At 42.7% G+C, this 22247-nt stretch overlaps 4 protein-coding genes across 5 annotated transcripts; 2 read left to right on the forward strand and 2 right to left on the reverse strand.

The window, feature by feature from the left end:
- Positions 1-369: 369 nt before the first annotated feature.
- Positions 370-4419, reverse strand: LOC134190136 (uncharacterized). 2 transcript variants are annotated; one of them, XR_009971590.1, is made up of 5 exons: positions 4261-4419; positions 3357-3428; positions 3185-3292; positions 2488-2593; positions 370-877 (listed from the first exon to the last, which is right to left on the reverse strand). XR_009971590.1 is itself a non-coding variant. In XM_062658563.1 (3 exons), exons 1-3 carry the CDS (start codon positions 3502-3504, stop codon positions 816-818), a joined length of 318 nt encoding a protein of 105 aa, XP_062514547.1. In that variant the 5' UTR covers positions 3505-3519; the 3' UTR covers positions 370-815. The 2 variants fall into 2 exon arrangements, 1 of the variants encoding a protein (XP_062514547.1); XM_062658563.1 differs by lacking the exons at positions 2488-2593; positions 4261-4419 and having other exon boundaries at positions 3357-3519.
- Positions 4420-7656: 3237 nt separating this feature from the next.
- Positions 7657-11232, forward strand: LOC134190297 (uncharacterized protein K02A2.6-like). The gene is made up of 2 exons (XM_062658750.1): positions 7657-11181; positions 11219-11232. Exons 1-2 carry the CDS (start codon positions 7719-7721, stop codon positions 11230-11232), a joined length of 3477 nt encoding a protein of 1158 aa, XP_062514734.1. The 5' UTR covers positions 7657-7718.
- Positions 11212-12016, forward strand: LOC134189994 (uncharacterized). The gene has a single exon (XM_062658395.1). It carries the CDS (start codon positions 11244-11246, stop codon positions 11880-11882), a length of 639 nt encoding a protein of 212 aa, XP_062514379.1. The 5' UTR covers positions 11212-11243; the 3' UTR covers positions 11883-12016.
- A 2348-nt stretch (positions 12017-14364) lies between these two features.
- On the reverse strand, positions 14365-15723 carry LOC134190298 (TNF receptor-associated factor 6-like). Its single transcript, XM_062658751.1, has one exon. It carries the CDS (start codon positions 15721-15723, stop codon positions 14365-14367), a length of 1359 nt encoding a protein of 452 aa, XP_062514735.1.
- Between the last annotated feature and the right edge of the window lie 6524 nt (positions 15724-22247).

Raw genomic sequence — 22247 nt, forward strand, 5'->3', positions numbered from 1 at the left:
TTAGATAGTGAAGCCGTACTTATGCACACGTACATGAGACTCAAGCTGCACTCCATCACGTGTCTACTTCTTTTTCAATGCATCTAGGTCCGCTAGACACCTAAACAGGCAAGATTGTACGAGACTGACCTTTCCCAAAGTGAGTCCAGAGAAGGGCCAGCTCATCACTGTGCCCAAAGCCACTCACTTTAGCGACCCACACAGTAGCCCAATGATGCCCAGTGAGTTTGCCTGCAGAAATCTGGCTGGAAGAATCAATGAGCAGGCTGGAGACAACACTCAAGCCGGTGCATTCCTATTTGGCGTATTCAATCTTGAAGGAATTAGAGAGTTCCAAGCAATACATGAAGCCAAATTCATTGCCTCCCAGGTATATGTACGTGAATTTTACTAATTAACCGTAATTCGCTAAAACACACTTGAAGCAGTATGCAAGAGTTACTAAATGCAACATTGTACACACACAACTACAAACAGGTTGTTATTTGACTTGCTACTCAGTACTGATATGCCACAGATTGTTATCAGTGCTCAGTATACACTTAGCTTATTATATATGTGGTTTGTGTGTGTGTGTGTGTGTGTGTGTGTGTGTGTGTGTGTGTGTGTGTGTGTGTGTGTGTGTGTGTGTGTGTGTGTGTGTGTGTGTGTGTGTGTGTGTGTGTGTGTGTGTGTGTGTGTGTGTTTATATTATTATATCCAACCGGTAATGACTATAACTGGTTAGAATTGAATTATACAGCATCGTAAACTGGTAAACAAATGTCACAGCTGTTGCACTAGCAGCTTGAATAGTGGCATGATTTTGCCGGACACTACTTTGACATGCCATTCATTGATCCAACCTTCCAAATATATGCAATCTTCTTCACATGTCCTACACACAATGCAAAATATTAAGCATAGCATTTCTTCAGTAACATTTTTCATTTAATTAATCAATTAATTAAAAGACTGTACAGTACATGAACTGGTTACTTGTACAGTGTAATGACATGGACCACACTCGCTGAACCATTCATTTTCAAGGGACCAATATATATGGACATTTGTTGCTGTCCAGAACACCACAAAAAAAGTCTAGCTGCACCATTTTTGCAGCACTGGCTGTTAAGGGCAAAACATACATACACGCCTGCACTGGAACATGTACAAAAACCCTTTTTTGCTAAAGTTTCACTGATAAAACAGTTTTACTTATTCTCCAATAACTAATAATCTAGACCAATACAAGCCGATACCGATCGATACACGTAGCCAATCCAATATTTCACGATTATCTGTAATGTTGACAACTTAACTCATTTACTTCGTAACACAGAAGACCAAACACATTGACAGCCCTTTAATTAATTAGTTAACATTGAGTCATATTTGTGGTATCGTAGGTCTTGTACCCTGCCACAAGAAATAAACTTATTCCAAAATTACAGAGGCAAACTACAGTCCTCTCTCAAGTGAAAGTGTTCCTAGAATGAGATCTCTTCTTTAGCTTCAAATTCATCACGAGGTGACCCTCACATGCCAACCATACCTCTACACATGCACATCCTCATTCTGTATTATTGGCTGCAACCAAACCTTATATCGTATACATGTAAAGTATATGTAAAGAATGTATAGCATACCTCACTTTTCCGACATTTATTTAATACTTAATTTTTTAAAATTGAGAAATTTTTTGAATAATCTGAGGTGTGTTGGGTTTGATAGTTAATTCAACATGTAAAATTATACCTAAAATCATATTTGTCTGTAAATTTACAGTTTGATAATGATTTCTACAGCCTACATTGATTGATTTATACAGTCTATTTATATATAGTCAATATGATCTTATACAGCCAGTCAATATTGGTTGATATATAGTAAGACTATTATTGCTCGCTCCTTCATTTTAGTTCTCGTTTGAATTCCTTGTTATCTACAAGCAGTGCATACCAAATAATTTCACTGGTTCCATCATGGGGTTTTATCCATAAAAAAGTCTATGTCCACACTAAAGAACAAGGTCACCAAAATAATCCATGTTTCCACATAGACGTCCTGCTGCTTCTTGACTAACTTGAAATAGAGAATGTCAGTCTTCAAAACAAGGTTAAGCTCAATACTATTGCTAATGTATATATCAATCAATATTTACTGTACAGTATACATCAATCAATATTGCCTGTATACAATAATATTGACTATATATAAATTGGCGGTACATTTCAATCAATGTAGGCTGTATAAATCATTATCAAACTGTAAATTAACAGACAAATGATTGAAACTAAATTTTAGATGTTGAATTAATTAACTATCAAACCCAGCACATGTCAAATTATTCTAAAAATTTCTCAAAATTCTTTAAATTAAATATTAAGCAAATGTTGACAAAGTAAGGTATACATGATGCTAGCATTGCTTACACACAAATGTTTAGAATATCAATCTTGCTAATTGAATCCTTGCCCAAAATCTATTTATTTATTTGAAACGTACCAAGAACTTTTTCAACTGCTGCTCTAAAACTCAATTGCTATACCCAATTCCTGATTTATGTGGTTAGCAGACCATTCCCATGCCAAACTGCATGCAGAAGATGCTCCTAACAGCACACACATATTCAACACACGTTGAAGCCAAGAAAGACGCTACTACAACAGAATCAAACGAGAACTACAAATACTGGAATCATTACTGTAGACTTTCTGCACAGCGCGTCGTGTACAAGAAATCCGGGACAGCAAGGATAATATCCAGGCACTTGGACACACACACACACACACACACACACACACACACACACACACACACACACACACACACACACACAAACAGGAAGACACAGACAGAAAGACAGACAGACACAGACAGACAGACAGACAGACAGACAGACAGACAGACAGACAGACAGACAGACAGACAGACAGACAGACACACACACACACACACACACACACACAAACAAACACAGACAGACAAACACAGACAGACAGACAGACAGACAGACAGAAGTAGTATTTAGTTGCTTTGCTTAGATGGTGTATAATAGTTCAATGTTTGAAAATATATGTAATGACAGACAGACAGACAGACAGACATACACACACAAACACAGACAGACCAACACACACACACACACACACACACACACACACACACACACACACACACACACACACACACACACCCTCACCTATCGGTTTTGTTGGTGTGACTATCTGCCCACTAACAGTCAAATTTGATGTTCCTTTGTTGTCTGACTGGGCTGATAGAGACGTCATCCCTTCCTTTACAACTCCAACTGACACAGAGACTAGTTCTCAGTACTGATATTTAGCCAAGCAACACACAAGAGTGATTCTCACGGAAAGTTGGCGTCTCCGTGTCCTGTGCTTGAACCAAGTTGGTAGAAGCACGAACAGACGGTCTGACAGCAACTGAAACAAAATACAAAATGTAGATCTTTACTGTGGAGGGATGGAGGGATTGTACAGGATTAGTGTCTTCTTTCATTCATGAATCTGTCAGCCAATCAACTGTCTGTCTGTCTGTCTGTCTGTCCATCAGTATGTCCATCTCTCTGTCTGTCTGTCCATTGTTTGTCCATCTTTCTGTCTGTTTGCCTACTTGTCAGTCCATTGTCTGTCTGTCTGTCTGTTCATCTGTCTGTTTGTATGTCCATCTCTCTGTCTTCCTCTCTCTCTTCTGTCTGTGTATTGTTTGTCCATCTATTTGTCTGTTTGTCTACTTGTCTGTTCATTTGTCTGTCTGTATGTTCATCTATCTATCTGTCTGTCCATCTTTCTGTCTGTTTGTCTACTTGTCTGTCCATTGTCTGTCTGTCTGTATGTATGTATGTATGTATGTATGTCCATCTCTCTGTCTGTCCTTCTCTCCATCTGTCTGTCTGTCCATTGTCTATCCATCCATCCAAACATCTATAGATAAGTGCCATTTTGTCTGTTCCGTCTGTACGTGGAAGTTGCATCATGCTGTACAGACAGGAAGTAGAGTCGGGACAGGGTGGAGGCTAGTCACTTTGATTCTCCATCTGTCTGTCTGCCTGTCCGTCTGTCCATCTATCTGTCTGACTGTCTGTCCATCCATCCAAACAACTTTGATTCTCCATCTGTCTACACGTCTTCCCTTCCATCCAATCAACTTCCCATCATCCGTCTCTTTCCCTCTGCCTGTCTATCAAGTCCGACCATTTGCCCACTTGTCTGTACATGATGCTATCCCCTAAACTCTCCCATTAACACGTCATACCAACTGGCTGTGTCGTTTCCAACTGATTCCCCAAAGATTCAACAAGATTCCAACTGATTCCCCAAAAGGACGCCAGCTCCTTGCAGGCGTAGCTCTTGGAAAAGATTGCCAACCGATAAGCTTCTATAGCAGTCTTCACCAAAGTCAGATGAAGAGTACTTGCAGTCCCTCTCTGTTGATATTCAATGGCATAATGAAGACATACGGCATTCTTTCAAAGAATCAGCCATGCTGGATGATGATCTGTTCCAACAGAAAAGGCAGAAAACAACCATGAAGGAGACTGAAATACCCAGTAGCGGTGAAGACAAGAATCAGACAATTGAGACAGTCAAAACAAGTCTCAATGAAGTCATGGTTGACCTAGAAACTGGACTTGCCCCCAACATGACAAATAATGATGGATATCTGACAGCTGTTAAAACGTTTTGTGAAAACTACTGGAAATGTTGAGAAAAATCAACACATCCACTGACCAAGCAGCAGCGTTTGGTTTCAGCATTACACACTTCTGGCAGTCATACAGAGATAACAAAGCACAGACAAAGAATTCAGGTGCAGCCTACAGCCCTCAGCAGACGAAAACACATGAAAAATTCAAGCTCTGTTCCTGCAAAAGCTGGCCGCTCCAGTGTGTTTAATAGTAGGAGATCAACTCAAACAACTCCTTCTGTCAGTAGGTATGTGATGCCGAAGCGAATACAAAAGATAAAGAGACAGCACAGTCTGTCCGCCAGTATTCAGCAGAACAGCAAAAATGCTTGACAGAGTTTATTATAAACTTTATACCTAGAAGCATGTTTACTATAGATACACAATGTAAGGTGTAGATTACGTGCAAGCCCATGCACTGTTCCTGAAGAACTAAAAAGTTAATCTATGTCTACGTGACTATACGTACCGTAGTCTAGCTACTAGTAGTCTGCATATTTTAATAGATAGCTAGCTGTATTACTTGTACACCAGTTTGAAGAGGTCTCTGGTTGAACAGCTGAAAGTTGGAACAGCTCCTTTTGCGATGCAAGTGCACTGACGCAGATTTCTGCTGAATTATGAACTAAGAAAAATAAGTTAGCACAACGTAAGGTAGACGAAACGTCTAGCCTACCTGCTATTGCTACTTTGTGCGTGTGTGCTTTGATGGCCCCACGAGTTCGAAAATTACGACGCAGCTACCGCTTCAGCAACGTCAATAGTGCGTCGCAAGGTGCGCAGTAGTCAACGAACCCAATACAATCATGTCACGTTCCTTCTGCCAACGTCACTTGCAGATTACAGAATATACGGGACGTTTATCCGGGTACTGAAGAAAGTGGGCCCCCCAAAAATTCGCATCAGCAGTGGCGTCACACACTGGATCGGTCAGGACCGATTGAGAAGGTCGATTTTTGTTGCAAGGAATGCAGGAGATGTGTGCGTGGGTTTTGACCTCAAACTCTGCAGCATTCCTGAGAGAGTGAAGGAATCCTTGGTATGTTTGTGCATTTGTTGCATATTCGTTTTTGATCCAAAACTTTTCTTCAAGTGCGTGGCCTGCAGGCGGTTGGGTATTATCACACACACGCACGCACGCACACACACACACACACACACACACACACACACACACACACACACACACACACACACAACACAGGTCACTGTTTGGTGACGCAAAGGCAAGACTTGCAAATTCATGTTGGAAAAAGTATCTTCCTAGATTTCTTGATACAATGACGTCATAGCATTTGCTGGGGTTCGCTTGCAATCTGTAAACTATTATTGCCACTGAAAATTATGTCACCACGAACGGAATGACCATGTGCACCATGAACATTAGCATTGCCTGGTGCATGCACGTGGTAACAACAGGATAGACATGCACTTTTTGCTAATTTTGTTACTAGAGGTACACTATACAACCGACAAGCGATTTACAGGCGTCTTTCAAAGAAACTGAGACACCTTTAGTTATTTTAGCTCAAAATCAACATCCGTTACATAAACAAAATTGAAATATGCGCATGCGCAATGCGCAATAGCCATAATAGAAACGGCTCTAAAAGAGCATGCGGACAGAATGAATTTAAGATAAATATGCAGCAAATCAGTGAAAATGGTAAGAGTAATCGATGTATATTTTTTGAAATTGTTTGTTTATGCTTTTCAAACCGCAATGCAATGCCTGCGAGATGTTAATTAATGTCGATGATCGAAGAGATTATTTCAAGACAGAAGACGATGGAAGGAATAAAAAAGGAAGTGAAACAAAGCTGTTCCCGTATGCCTGGATATACGGTAGCCTTGGCCTCCCAGACCCGTGTAGCGCCGATTCAAAATCGTTCTCCAATTAGACAATTTTGATGACGATTTTGAATCGGCGCTACACGGGTCTGGGAGGCCGAGGCTGCATATACGGCCAAAACGTGAAACGATATTGTGAACGAGTAGGAGCTGCTTCTCGCCAAGTTCGTCGCCAAGGACATTGGCGAAAACGAGGCGTGCAAAGAACTAAAGATTTTCAGCTTCGAGAACAACTAGAGTAAAAAAGTCACGTGATATTCGCTCTAGACACGTTGCGTAGGTGGCTCTAGAGAGAGGAGATCTCGTAGGTATGTAGACTCGCGTGCGATAGTAGATAAATATATGAAGCTGTTTGCTGTCGACTTGTTGAACAATAGATTGATAGACAATTTCACCATCAATTCATGTATGGCAATAGAGATAGTACGTGCGGGAGCGAGGAGTAGGCGTTCCCTGTAGTACCCGTATTTGCCGCCATTTTAGGGTGCAAACTTCTGTCCTCGGCAGGTATCTCTCTTTGCGACGGCGGCTTGTATAACATTTCAAGGACGTTCAACTGTGTGTTAGATAGTACGGCGACAGTATACTAAATTGCGAAAGATATAAACCAAATTTTATCGGTGAATTCGCGAGTTTGACGTGATTTCTTAGTCTGATGGTCGAGTGCAATAAAGCTAATTCTTAGAATAGAGATTATGAAACAGAAGTCTAAAAGTCTCTCCGACGAATCGCAGAAGCGATACGAGGAGAAAGTTGTACCCGCGGGTCTAAAAACAGGTAGAACAGAGGCTCAACTGTGGACGGAGGAGCCAGAAGTCATTCCCGACATGAATTGGAGTGACATGATGTTGTATATGATTGTATGCTGTTAGGTGTACTAGACCTTTTCTTGAGATGAACAAATCTCTCTCCTGGAAGTGATCGTAGCAACTTAACTCATCCTTGCAGATGGTACCCAGTCAGAATTAGTTGAGTCATACACAAAGGATGGCTTTCCTAGAATTGTTCAGAGTAGCATATGTAGGGTAGACTAAATAGTGTGAGTATACGGGACCTGTTGATATATAATTCTATGGTTGTCTGCTTGAGACTGAACACGTTACACCACTGAGAACGGTACATGGTGTCAGGAGTGCTGGATTGACTTGCGACAAGCGCAGAACAATCGACACAACATGTCAGGCGATGAGCATGAGCCAGAGGTCCCCGCAGCGCTCGAGCCGGAAGTTGACGCACACGCGGTGCAGCCAGCTGCAGTCGCAGGCGCAGTCCTAGTACAAGCGACAGTACCGATGCCAGGACCACTCAGAACGAAAGGATCGTTATCCCAGAACTGGAGAGAGTGGCAGCAGGTTTGGAATTCCTATGAAATAGTGGCGCGACTCAATTCCCAGACAGATGATTACCGTCTGGCGACGTTCATAACTTGTATTGGGCATGCAGGACTGAGAATATATAACAGCTTGCCGTTCGCGAACAATGCAGAGAAGAGAGATATGGCCAAGGTATTGGAGCTAATGGAGGCCCACTGCATTGGGGAAACAAACGTGACGTATGAGAGATTTCTCATGGATAGGAGACAACAACAGCCAGGTGAGACATTTGATACGTTCCTAACAGCAGTAAAGGAAATGGCGCACAGATGTCAGTTTGGAGATAAAACTGATGAAATGTTGAGGGACAAAATTGTCTTTGGAGTTCTTGATGATAGCCTGAGGAAGCAATTGCTTCAGAAGAAGGGGTTAACTCTAGCATCCTGTGTAGACATGTGTAGAGCCCATGAAGCAACTGTGAAACAAATGAAGGATATGGGAGCAAATGGAGATGATGATGTACATGTAGTTAGATGCTACAAGAAGATGGTGAAGTCCAAGCCTGGGAAGACAGCAGGACAACCAAGAACACCTGACAAGTCCAGATATGAATGCAGTTACTGTGGATTGAAACATGCAAGAGGACGAAATAACTGTCCAGCGAATGGGAAGAAATGTAGCAAGTGCAGCAAGATGAATCATTTCGCGAGGAAATGTAGATCAGGCACAGCAGACAAGAAAACAGTCCATTGCACACAACAGAGTAGTGATGAAGACGATCTGTTGTCATTGACTCTTACTCAGGAAGAAGGGGTCAATTCGGTACAAGGGTATCAGAAACAGATATTTGCATTGATGGAAGTGGGTGGAAGAAACGTCAAGTTTCAGTTAGACACTGGGGCAACGTGTAATGTCATTCGCAAAGAAGATGTGCCACCAGGAACAAAAATTGAGCCCACCGAGCAACAATTGTCTATGTTTAACAAGACCAAGCTCAAAGCAGAAGGCAAATGCAATATTTCTCTACGAAACCTGAAGAATCACAAGAAGTACAGGGGCAGCTTTGTTGTCGTTGAAGGGGTGACATCCTCTATCATCGGAGCTAGGTCTGTACAGCAAATGGGGTTAATAGAAATCAAGTATGACAAGATACGAGCAATGGAGGACCAGAGAAGAGACCAGCAACAAAGAGATATTGATCACCCAGGACTGACATTGGCAGATCTGACTGCACGATTCAAGAATGTATTTGAGGGTGAAGTAGGTCGACTGGGTGAGAAGTTGCGATTTGAAGTTGATGAGACTGTGCAACCAGTACAGTTGCCAGTCCGAAGAGTTGCGGTTGCAATGAAACCTAAGCTGAAATCAGAATTGGAGAGACTGGAAAACCTGAAAATAATTGAGAAGCAAGAAGCACCAACGAAATGGGTGTCGCACATGGTTGTGGTTCGGAAGCCAAACAATCACATCAGAATATGCTTAGATCCGAAGCCTCTCAATAAAGCTTTGCAGAGGAGTCACTACCAGATGCCAACACTTGAGGAAGTCCTCCCTCAGTTGAGCAAAGCAAAGGTCTTTACTGTGGCAGACGCAAAGAATGGCTTTTGGCATGTAGAATTGGATCAAGCAGCAAGTGAGATGACCACCTTTGGAACCCCTTTTGGTCGCTATAGGTGGAAGAGAATGCCCTTCGGCATAAATATCGCACCAGAGGTCTTCCAAAAACGAATTCGTGATGCCGTAGAAGACCTACCGGGAATCTGGGCATTGGCAGATGATATATTGATTACTGGTGACGGAGATACAAAGGAGGAGGCGATTAAAGATCATGATCAGAAGTTAATTCGTTTCCTGCAAAGATGTGAATCAAGAGGAATCAAGCTGATCAAGGAGAAATTTCGGTTGAAGCTAGATAACGTCAAGTACACGGGTCATATACTGACCAACGAAGGAGTCAAACCAGATCCAGCAAAGATCAGAGCAATAGTTGACATGGACAAACCCAAGGATGTAGCTGGGGTGCGGAGGATAATGGGTATGGTGAACTACCTTGCCAGGTATTTGAAAAACCTGACAGACGTGACAGAACCGCTGAGACAGCTTACTCATAAGGATGCGGAGTTTGTATGGACAACAGTCCAAGATGAGGCATATCAGAAGATGAAAGACGCAGTGACAAAAGCACCACTTTTGAGGTACTTTGATCCCAAGGAGCAAGTGACGTTGCAGTGTGATGCATCCAGCCAAGGGTTGGGAGCAACACTACTCCAATCTGGACAACCTGTTGCTTACGCAAGTAGAGCATTGAGAGATCCTGAGACAAGGTATGCTCAAATAGAAAAGGAGCTTTTGGCAATAATTTATGGTCTGGAAAAATTCGATCAATATGTCTATGGACTACCAGTCATTGTGGAATCGGATCATAAACCATTGGAGATGATACAGCAGAAACCACTAGCAGCAGCTCCGAAGCGTTTACAAGCAATGCTGTTGAGACTACAACGGTACGATGTGACAGTGAAATACAAACAAGGAAGTGAAATGTATATAGCAGATTTGCTATCGAGAGCCTACCTCAAGGATGAGACAGGAGGCAGTGAGGGGGAAATTCTCACAATTGAAGAAGACAACGAGATTTCGCAGGCTACAGGAGGAAGTCTGGCAGTTTCAGAGGAAAGACTGAATCAGATAAAGGAAGCGACAGCAAGAGATGAGACATCGACAGAGCTAAAGAAGGTGATACTAGAGGGATGGCCAGAAACAAAGCACAAGATATCGAGTCTCATAAAACCGTACTATGGTGTCAGAGATGAATTAGCTGTTCAGAATGGACTAATTTTTCGAGGAGAGAGAGTTGTAGTTCCTCAGAGTATGAGAGCTCTAATGTTACAACGAATACACTCATCACACATGGGGGTAAACAGCTGCATACGAAGAGCCAAAGAAAACCTCTATTGGCCAGGCATGAGTTCACAAGTCAAGGACAGAGTAGAAAGATGCGAAACATGTAGAAAGTTTGAGACTACGCAACAGAAAGAGAGCTTGAAACCACACTTCATTCCAGAACGACCATGGGTGAAGTTAGGAGCAGATTTGTGTAGTTTTGCTGATCATGAATACCTTGTCATTGCAGACTACTTAAGCAGTTTTATAGAGGTGGACCGTCTAGAAAAGACAACATCAGGTGCAGTGATTCGAGCACTAAAGAAACAGTTTTCAAGACATGGTATTCCAAATGAGCTTATCACTGATAATGGCCCACAATTTGTGTCTAAGGCATTTGAGGAATTTGCACAAAACTGGGAATTCAAACACACAACATCAAGCCCGGGATATCCGAAGACCAATGGAAAGGCAGAGAGTGCGGTCAAAGTAGTGAAAACACTCATGAAGAAAGCAGCAGATGCTAAGACGGATTTTTGGCTTGCATTATTGGAATATCGCAACACTCCCACCGAGGGTGTCCGGTTGAGTCCAGCACAGAGATTGTATAATAGAAGAACAAGGACATTGCTTCCAGCAAAGGACACAACACTACATCCAAAGATGGCGGAAGGTGCTGCAAAAGCATTAGTGGCACGCCAAGAGAAACAAGTTGAAAGATACAACAGACGGGCAAAGGATTTACCATCATTGGAGCTGGGAGAGGTAGTAAGAGTACAGCCATTGACAGGCAAGAGCAAACCATCACAATGGAAAAAGGCGGTGATTACTAAAACTCTACCCAACCGTTCGTATGAGCTCAATACGGAGTCAGGCAAATTATACAGACGAAATAGAGTTCATCTAAAGAAGACAAAGGAAAGTCCACCAAAGCAATGTGATAGCACAAGTCAAGGTGACGAAGAACCAACTCAAATTCGGCTAACAGTGAAACCGAAAGACCAAACAGTAAGACCAACAGCAAAAGAAATGACAGTGAAACAAGTACCCAAAGAAGAGGGATTGCGACCAGCAAGAGTTACTAGAAGTGGTCGAGAGGTGAAAGTGCCGAAATATCTGAAGGACTATGTTTGTTATAAGTAGTTCGAATTGCGTTGAGTTTGTAGAACACTCAAGGAAGTTCTTTTCTTTTTTGTTTTTAAAGAAAAGGGGATGTAGGGTAGACTAAATAGTGTGAGTATACGGGACCTGTTGATATATAATTCTATGGTTGTCTGCTTGAGACTGAACACGTTACACCACTGAGAACGGTACAGCATAGATTACTCTTTTAGTACAGAACATACTAGAAATGACAGCTCTACCAGACAGAAAGTGCTCAGAGCAAACATGCGAATGATGCAACGGTTTCCAGTCCTTTCTGTCTAGGCTTGAGATCCACGCTGCCCGTTGTCTGTTGCTCAAATGACGCGTTTCAGGTCCCTGAGTCAGTGTTCTCCCCAGAATATCTCATAGGCGTGGTGGTGTAGGCGTGGCTAAATGGAACGCACTTGTGGGCGTGGTTATTTCAAACATGGGCGTGGTCATCTGAGTGGGATTTGAGTGGCTGGCTTTGCAGTGCAGTGCTAAAGCAACATATGGTGCTTGAGTTTGGTTTAAAATGTTAGCTGTACAATATTTCTATGGTTGGACAGAGTACAGCACAACCCTGTAGCGCCCCGCTTGTCATCCGGGCTACTTTGTAATCTGCAGACATGTGAAAACCTGCGTCTCCCACTAGATTCCAAGCCAATACAAATCACAAAATCGATTGCAATAGCTTTAGTTAGTAACTTAGCACTAGCAGACAAGTTCGCTAAGCAGTCGGTGACAATTTTCCATGCCGATATCGACGCTAGAAGTAGAGACATGCACGTGCACAGCGTATCGGCATACTCGCCGAGATCTACAAGTTTTTCGAAACTGCGAACGTGTCTACACTAACCTGAGCAATGCTTTCGTTAACTTAGGCTTTGGGCCGATGCCGTTCAAGCGCATTTTGGCGTACGTAATCAGTGCATTGTCTTACATCCTGTGTACGGTAACGACTCCCAGATCGGTTTCCGTAGGTACCAAAAACGCCACTAGAAGAACGAGAAATTGGGCTATCACTTCAACAACACAATTCGACGCATTGATGTACTTTGTCTTGCGACTTTTTATTCTCTCAACGCTCCAATAACGACTCTACAGCACAAACGGCTGCCGAGGGCGTGACTCACATAGGGATTGGAATGTGGGCGAATACGCCACCAAATGACGTCAGATCGGATTCGAAACAACGTCATAAGTATATTTTGGACATAGCGATCGCTATGACGTTGCTTTTGCACTTTCCACAACAACAGCAGGTGTTTTAATTAAAGATACAAGAACGCAAACCAGATAGTAAGGCGTGGCGGGCATAAGTCAAGGCGTGGCGGCGCTAGCCAAGGCCTCGGGGTGGCGGGAATGGGCGTGTCCTTGTAAGCTTTAGCCAAGGCGTGGCGGCCCGCCACGTCTTAATTAAGATGCCTGGGAGAAAACTGCCAGTGACTGGTCGGTATAGCCGGTATAGACTAAAAACGTATGTTGCTGCCCTGAATTCTACGACCGTGGCAGCCAAAAACACAGCAACTCGTAGCCATGCTTTTTTAGTACTCTTGCCCCCTAAGATGGCGACTTCCGGGATATCATGTGATTGTGACGTCAAGCGCACTATCTCTATAAAAATAAAGTAATAATAAAATATTGACAATTTATGTGCATCAATACACACCAGTGGTTTAATTAATTAGTTGATTTGTTTATTAATTAAGTTAATAATAACTAAATGAAAAGTAAGAAGGACTCTAGGAATATCACTACACAGAGTAAGTTCCATACACTTCTGCATAGTTTTCAGTCTATCCTTCGACATTTGCACCAACCTAGGAGTTAGTTAATTAACTTAATTAACCAAACGTGCATGAAGTTGATCTTGCAACTGATGAAAATGTGTGAAGATTCTCATTCGTGTCTACAACATCTTCTGATCGTAGATAATTAGGGAGCACGAGTATCTAGTACATGCGCCATTTTAAAATAGTTACAAATTTGTTGTGGGCCGAAAATTATCAGTTGCAGCTTTTGTTAAGTTTAAAAATGCAGCACTTTTCGATCGTAGATGAAAATAAAATTGCAGTGAGCGGCTCTATCACTAGGTACCGTCACATGTTGGACACGCGTATCTGCTACAATAATCTCATATGTTTTGACGTCTTGAGAGTGGCTCATAAGGCATTACTAAGCATGCATATGTCAGCAAACAAGCACAATGCTCATTCACTCTTCTCAGAAAAGTAATATTCCATTCATACAGAACACTCAGAATTTTTGTGGAAAGTCACCAGCATAGAATATCACTACAAATCAATTCTAACAATACAAAGGTAACTGCCTACAACACATACAGTGTATGACTAGTATAGGTGATAACATTGCACTGTACCAGCTCCTGCTACTTCTACACATCCACAGTTTGATAAGAATAACAATGCGCAATAACAAAAATTTAACATTTCATGAACCCAAATAGGTTGAAAACCATGCATGCCCACTTCCTTCCCTACTCCTCCACATCCACATTAATAGTCACTTTAATAAGAATGGAATTATCCTTAATGTAGTGATGGGAAAGTAACTTTTCATGAGAGCAAAATGAGCCAAAACCATACCCAGTGCCTCCAGCAATCATGTTTGTATATGGAGGATGGCATTCTCTGTGAAGATTATTTTCAGCTGACTGTTGATCCACAAGTTCTAAAACGTATGAGAATGGAAATGGCCAAACGAGCTTTTTATCAAATATTCCACCAGTTGCATGCAGATAAAGACCAATGTATGTCTCAGTGCCCGTAATAGAACGAATCGGGTAAAGTTGAAGGTAGAGATGATACCCAGGATATACATAGAATGAACTGCTTCCAATCATCATTTCACCCGGTTTCTGCAATTTTGCTTGTGTGAGTTTCTCAGAACAGTTCTCTATTCTCCATTTGTGCACAAACCTGCCAGGTGGAAAGGAATACTTCATTCTTATCGATTCTTCACATAGCTGTGATTCCACCTCTTCCAGTCTACTTTCTGTGTCTTCCAGTCTACTTTGTGTGCCTGCCAACTTAAATTCAGTCTTTCTCAACTTCAATTTGGTTGCTTTTAGTTCTGTGGCAATCAGACTAAGATGAGTAGCTGTATTACTTTCAATGTGCCTTAGCAGTTCGTCACGTTTTCCTTTAAAAGAGCATCCGTTGTCGCTAAAATCACACTCAAGAATACTATTTGGACAGTTTCCGTTTCTACCAGTGTGATCTTCCATCTGACTCCTTGCCAGGGTTTGCCCACACAAGTAAATACAGTCAACAGGATACTGAAGACATGTTAGGTAATGAGCCTCAAGATTCCTCCATTCCATTCTGGTGCTGCAATGATCACAACTAGCGACTCTTCTTACACACAGTCTTTCCTTGTGATCTTTCATTTTCTTTCGTATGACCATTTCTCCGCACTCGTTTGCACACGGTTCTTTAACACATTCACATTCTTTCTCATGAGTTTCTCTGTATCTCAACTGACCAACCCATTCACAACCTTTCTCATGTCGATCGCATTTGATCATCAAATCCAGTATCTCTCTTTTCAGTGCATTGTCCGAATAGATCTTTGAACGCGGTAGCGGCCTTCTACATAAAGGACAAGAGATAGCCGGTCTAATGAGATGTGTACGATAAGGCCTCATTAGTGAAAAGAAACCACAGTCTTCGCTAGAAGGCATACCTAGACAACCGGCACAAAAATGATGACCACAGTCTGTTTGTACCGGTTCTCGTAAAACCAAGAGACAAATAGCACATCTCAACCTATCGACGACAGGTTCAACAAACACAGCATCGAAGCCCTTTGCCGCTTCCGCCACTCGACTAGCCATTTGTACACTATCGAGACAAGCGATAAGTTGCTCATGCGCACTAACTCTACCGGTAGTCTTTACCCGGGATGCGAGGCCACATACGGCTTCTTCAAAAATATTTGAATATAAATCCCCGTATGCGCAAACCACTTTGCAGTGATCAGTGATGAAGTCTGAATCTTTCCGTTAGTATCTCGTTTCCATAGCAACAACTTCAAATATTATTACACACAATAACAATGCACAAGAAAATATCACTATAACTATTACATGGCAAATACTATAATCAAGATAATTGGTTAAATAAGCTGAAAAACACTAAATCACATGCAAACACAAAACAACATATATTTAGACGTTGTGCTCATGTTAGCATTACCCAGGGCAGACCACGTGGAGATTGGAACACATACTGCCCCAAATTTTTAACGGTAATGACAAAAAACACCAGACACACCAGACGACATCTCACATCACATCTAAATTGTACACACCACATTAGCACATAGTAGTGTAACATTTGCCATAATCAGTTCTACATACCCTACAAGTCCCTCGTGGTATGGAATTCCTTGAAGCAATTTAGGATCACGAGCCGCACATGAATGACACTCACAAGATGTGCACTGGACATGGGAATGGTGTCGTCTCCCCCGTCTCCCCCACCTCCCCCTTCTTGTGCAAAGAACGCATTCCTTGTTCTCCGGCACAAACTGAGGCAAGTGCACCAGAAAGGCATTCAGGCGGTCGACTTGGAGGTTCCTTGCCGGAACTTCCTTTCGACTACTGAAGCCATCTATTAGAGACTGTGCCAGGTCTTTTCTGAATGCTAAATAATGTCTCCTCCGACCAGTACCCCGATGTCTCTCATCAAACTCTCCTTCCACGATAAAAGAATTTAGCATAGCACATTCTAACACATAGCACAGTATGGCCTTCCATCCCTGTCATAAAACAACGTGTAAACAACTTCTTAGCAACAGAAAAAGACAACGTACTTTCATACTCTTGCGACCAGCATTGTAGAGTGAGATCATTTGGTCGCTACGTCTACTCCTCTCATGTTCTTGACATAGTCTGGCAACATAGGAGGACATGGAACATCCACTTTCTTCCTACAATCCTTCCTTACAGGTTGGCAATGATCCATCTCTAGTTCCGCAATAGGGAACGTCGACAGCATGTGAACATATCTGCACAGAAATACTACCAGACAGTTACATTTATCGACAGCTGACACGAGAAGGACCTACCTCCTGTCAAACCACACACATGCAACCATGTCAGCCTTGGTAAACCGCCGGTGATATCCCCTCTCAGCTCGAGCTTTGGGAGGGCAGAATTTGAGAGCCAGTTGTTTCGGTAACCGATCCGACTTGGTTTACACCTGCCACAGGCATAAATTCGGCAATCAAGCAGCCATTGGTAAACCTCCGGGGTGGTGTAGAAATTGTTAGTATACACAACATACCTGAGACCTGACAAGTTTCTCACGAGAACGATCACCGCCTGCGAACACAAACCAAACTTCTTTCGTCTGCCACCAGCAGCAGCAGAGGCATCACCTACAAATCATAATTTTCAGTTCCATTAGTCCTGTCACCGAAATTTAAGACTCATTCACCATCATCGTCTTCATTACTGTCATCACCATCATCATCTGCCAAACCAGGAACATCATCATCAGCAACAACCACCCCATCAACACTCGTATCCTTCCCTGCAGCATAGCTATTGAAAGACCACTAAATTAAAATAAAAATGAAACCCACTCACCAACATAAACATTGAAATCATAAACGTAACCGTTGCTCGAAGACGACAAGACAAATACTTTTATGCCGTACTTGTGTGGCTTCGACTTGATATACTGTACACATACAGACAAGCAGGTTGACACACATTCACACAAAATGTTACTTTATAGGACAAACCTGACGAAACGAGATTTGACTCTTGAAGGGAATCATTGCCTTAGATTCAACGGCAATGTCCCGGGGCAAGGAGTACTCTGCCTGAAACGACTTCTTCAAGGCATCAATAAGTGGTCTAACCTTGCCCAACTTGTTGTACCCTTCCTGACCGAGTTGAATCTCCGTGTAGGAGTCAGAAACGTGCAGAAACCGTAAGATTTGTTCGAATCTGTGTAATAACACTCTGTAAATATTCTTTGAAATCAAGAAATGTGAACACTTGACCTACCTGACCAAAGTGAAGACACTTGCCAAGTTGGATTGTAAATACAAATCTTTCTTGGACCAGTGCATGTTGAGACGACATAGATCCTGTATGCCCATGTATATGAGGCAACCTAAACAGGCCTTCAGCTCAGGAATGGTGACGTCTGTCCATGGTCGGGCATGGTCTTCCTCAGTCGGTTCCTCCAAATAATTTAGTGCATACAAATTAGTGCTTCTGAACAACAGCTCCCACACACCCTCTGTGAAAAACAACGAAAAAAAACTAAAAAATTATCAACATTCCAATCAAATAATTAAAATTCCCTCACCGCATGAAACCTTACAGCAAAGCCCCTTCATCGCAACTAAATTGTTTTGTGGGTTCAGACTGCTGGTCAAACTCCCAGACGCACGTTGGCTGGTGGATCGTACGCCAACCGTTCTCGGCATCAAGTTCCACAGCCCTCGCTAACTGTGCGTCGAGCTCAGACTTCCGCGACTTCCGGTAGCAACAGCGACACTGGAAGTTGAACGTGTGGTGGTTTCCTCTGACTCCTCGTCTCCCTCGATCGTATCCATCTCAGTATCATTCCTCTCCTCCACCAAAAACTCTTTATCGTCGTTCCTGGGCCGACGGCGACGGGCCGAAGAACTTATAACGCAACACTGTTTGTTCGCACGCAAAAACCTGTCGCATTCGAATGTTTCAACTCGGACGGCGGTAGATGGCCCTGGGGCATCATCATCAGATGTCTCCTGCACTGACCAGGTCAGTTCCAGGAGCCTAGTGTCAGTAGTATCGCGGCAAGACCTTCGAGAAAGACATGCTCGAGACAAAATGGCGACTATAGTCACACCGGTTTTCGACTGCATCGCAACAACGCGTCTCTGATTGGACCATTAGAACAAAGGGGTTAGGTCACGCCTTTCCTAACGGTTGGGGTATATACAAAACTGTTTTGATAGGCTTCATGTGGTAGGCGACATACAATCTGAGTTGTGGTTCACCGGGGGAGGGGCTAGAGTGTAGCTACTCATGTGTTACTTACTTCTAAATCGATATCTGTAGTGCTATACCTATTTACAATCAATTTAATATTTGTTTGAGCGGCTTGCCAGAGAGTACCCAGAAAATTTGCGATGACGTTTGCATTCGCGTTTGCGTTGGTCTCTTGCACAGCCCCTCTTAACGCGCGCGTTGGCAATACATCATTGCCTTTGCATCAGTTGCATCACTATTTGCATTTACGCTGGCAGCATCATTTGCATTTGAGTTTGCGAGTTTGCATTCGCCTTTGCTATCTACCAATTTCTGCGTTTGTTTTTCGCATTCGCATTGGCGCTAACGCATTTGCTCTAATTGTAGGAACACTAGATCTGTAACATGACATGAACGAATCAACGCTCTAGCCAAGTAGATCGGTAGAACTCTTTCTATGTATTTCCTGTTGGAAACTTTCTTCAGCTAGCGTCGTAGCATCTGCAAAAGTGTCATCTAGACAGGTCTGGATCCAGAGGGGGTTCAGGGGGTTGCAACCCCATCTTTTCCAATAGGAGTGGTTCAATAATTTCATATAATTTTATTAGAAAAGAGAAAATTAGTAATGCTATAAATAACTGCTAACGATGAACCCCCTCTTTCAAAATCCCTGGATCTGGCCCTGCCTAGACGACCGCATTATCTAGATCTTTCTTTCTGGCTGGTCTGTTGGACAGCTAGTTTCTATTTTATTTTAGTAGCAAATTCTCACTGCTAACTAGATGAGTAAAATAATATATTGTAATACTTTTTACAATTTATTTCGCCACTCAATGGGTCCAGTCTCCTTCCCACCGACGTAGTGTGTCCTTCAATTTATTTGGGGGATAAGTTATACTGCAAACCACGCCCTTTTACTTGCAAAGCCACGCCTATTTTCTACTCTTACTTTTCTCTCTCACATGCAGTTTGTCTAAACATTTCGGTAAATATAGTATCGATTTCAGGTTACAAATAAACTGTGGGACTAAGTGCCATCAGTGTGCGTATTAACTTAACTGAAATAATGATGTGTATTATCAAAGAGATAGTCAACGTCGTCGTCAACATACTACTCTAAGACAAAGCGAACTGTTTAGAACCTAATTAACCTGATCATGAGTTCTGCTTGAAGCGGAGTGACACGCCCAAAATGTTTGGGGCTATAGAGTCTCCTCAATCTTTCCCCCCGAGTCGCGGGGGGAGATGACCAGCTGGACATGACCGGCTGGACACTCCAGCCTAGCGACGGTGTCCTTTTCACGCTCTTTTAACTAATTACATTCAAGCTGCAAGGGCAGCCGAGGGTTTGCACTCTAATGCCTCTTCATTGACATATTATAAGAAAACTAATCCCTTGTGCGTCACTGTAACACTGAGCTAGTTCGCAGTATCCGTTCTGTGGACAATGAACGCATGCGTGAAGGCGGAGCGAGTTCCGTACAGTCGTACATCACGTGACCAGCCAACATTACGTTTCATGTCTCGGGTAATTAGTGTACCAGATGTCGACAACCCCACGTGCTAGTCGACGTGTCCCCTTCTCAGGCGCCGGTTACTACCTAGCTGTCATGGAAGTAAACGTGCAAACTTCCTAGTAGTCTAGATTACGTCTAGAGGCCTGGTATAGTTAGTCGTCGTTTTGCGATCGTGATCAAGACAATTAAAATGTACAGTCTAGGTATGTACTCAGTTCCGTTGTAACGACAGTGGTATGGTATTTACTGACATAGAAATTGATATCAGCAAACATTGACTATCAACAGTATTAGATGCAGCACAGTGTAGTAAAGGATTGATCATACTGTAGTACTAGACGTGTGAATAATTGACTGTAGGTGGCATTCAACTTCTGAAGGTGTTTCTTGGTTGTCAAGTACACATAGTCCCTAGCTACAGCACAAAAGGATGGGTGACGGAACATCATAAAGCATTTTCTTCGCCGTTTGGTCACTTGCACGAATCGTTCTTAGACTCATCTGTAGTCAGACACGGAAACAATCATGAAACGTGGTCATGAAAAGGAGAAATTTGAGATTTGTGTACACACACACACACACACACACACACACACACACACACACACACACACACACACAAACACACAAACACACACACGCACACAAACACACACACGCACACAAACACACACGCACGCACGCACACACACACACACACACACACACACACACGCGCGCGCGCGCGCGTACACACACACACACACACACACACACACACACACACACACACAAACACACACACACACACACACACACACACACACACACACACACACACACACACACACACACACACACACACCAAAAGCTCGTTGGAGAGCCGTATAGGACCACGCCCATTTCGGCTGTGAGACCCGGATTAGAAGCCTCGCTACGGTCGGCAAATATATCCGGTTACAACGGATGCACGTTCAACGTCAGATGATAGCTGGGACTTCGTTCTATTTATGTGACGCTTTAGAACTCCGGTACGTATCAGAATGGCGGCGCAATTTGACGAAGAAGACGACTGCTTGGAGCCGCACCGGCTGTTCGTACGAGTTTTCTTCGACTTCCTAAAGTTCTTCGCGTCGTCCGAATTAGGACTCTTTTTCGCGGTGTTGTTGCTGAATGGTATGGCTATGTTTTGAGATCGATAGTTGTTGTTTTTGTGACAAGTGAAATTCGGCCTTTTTGCGTGGGAGGGGCTCACGACTACCTGACGAAGATTCTTGTTCGTGTCTACGACGTATTCAGATCAGCGGCGACGTGGCCAAGCTTCGTAGATTATTAGGGAGCACGAGTATCTAGTACACGCGCCATTTTAAAATAGTTGCAAATTTGTTGCGGACCGAAAATTATTAGTTTCGGCTTTTATTAAGTTTAAAAATGCAGCACTTTTCAACAGTAGATGAAATAAAATTGCAGTGAGCGACCCTATCATTATGTACCGTTACGTGTTGGACACCTAGTATTATCTGCTAATATCTGATACAGTAATCTCATATGTTTTGACGTCCCGAGAGAAACTCATTAGATATTACTAAGCATGCATGTGTTAGCAAACAAGCACAATGCTCATTCACTCTACTCATAAAAAGTAATATTCCATTCATACAGTACACTCACAATTTTTGTGCAAAGTCACTGGCATAGAATATCACTACAAATCAATTCTAACAATACAAAGGGAACTGCCTACAACACATACAGTGTATGACTAGTATAGGTGATAACATTGCACTGTACCAGCTCCTGCTACTTCTACACATCCACAGTTTGATAAGAATAAAAACATCGCAATAACAAGAATTTAATATTTCATGAACCTAAATAGGTTGAAAA

Source organism: Corticium candelabrum, chromosome 14 (assembly GCF_963422355.1).
Source record: "Corticium candelabrum chromosome 14, ooCorCand1.1, whole genome shotgun sequence".
Lineage (NCBI taxonomy): Eukaryota > Metazoa > Porifera > Homoscleromorpha > Homosclerophorida > Plakinidae > Corticium > Corticium candelabrum.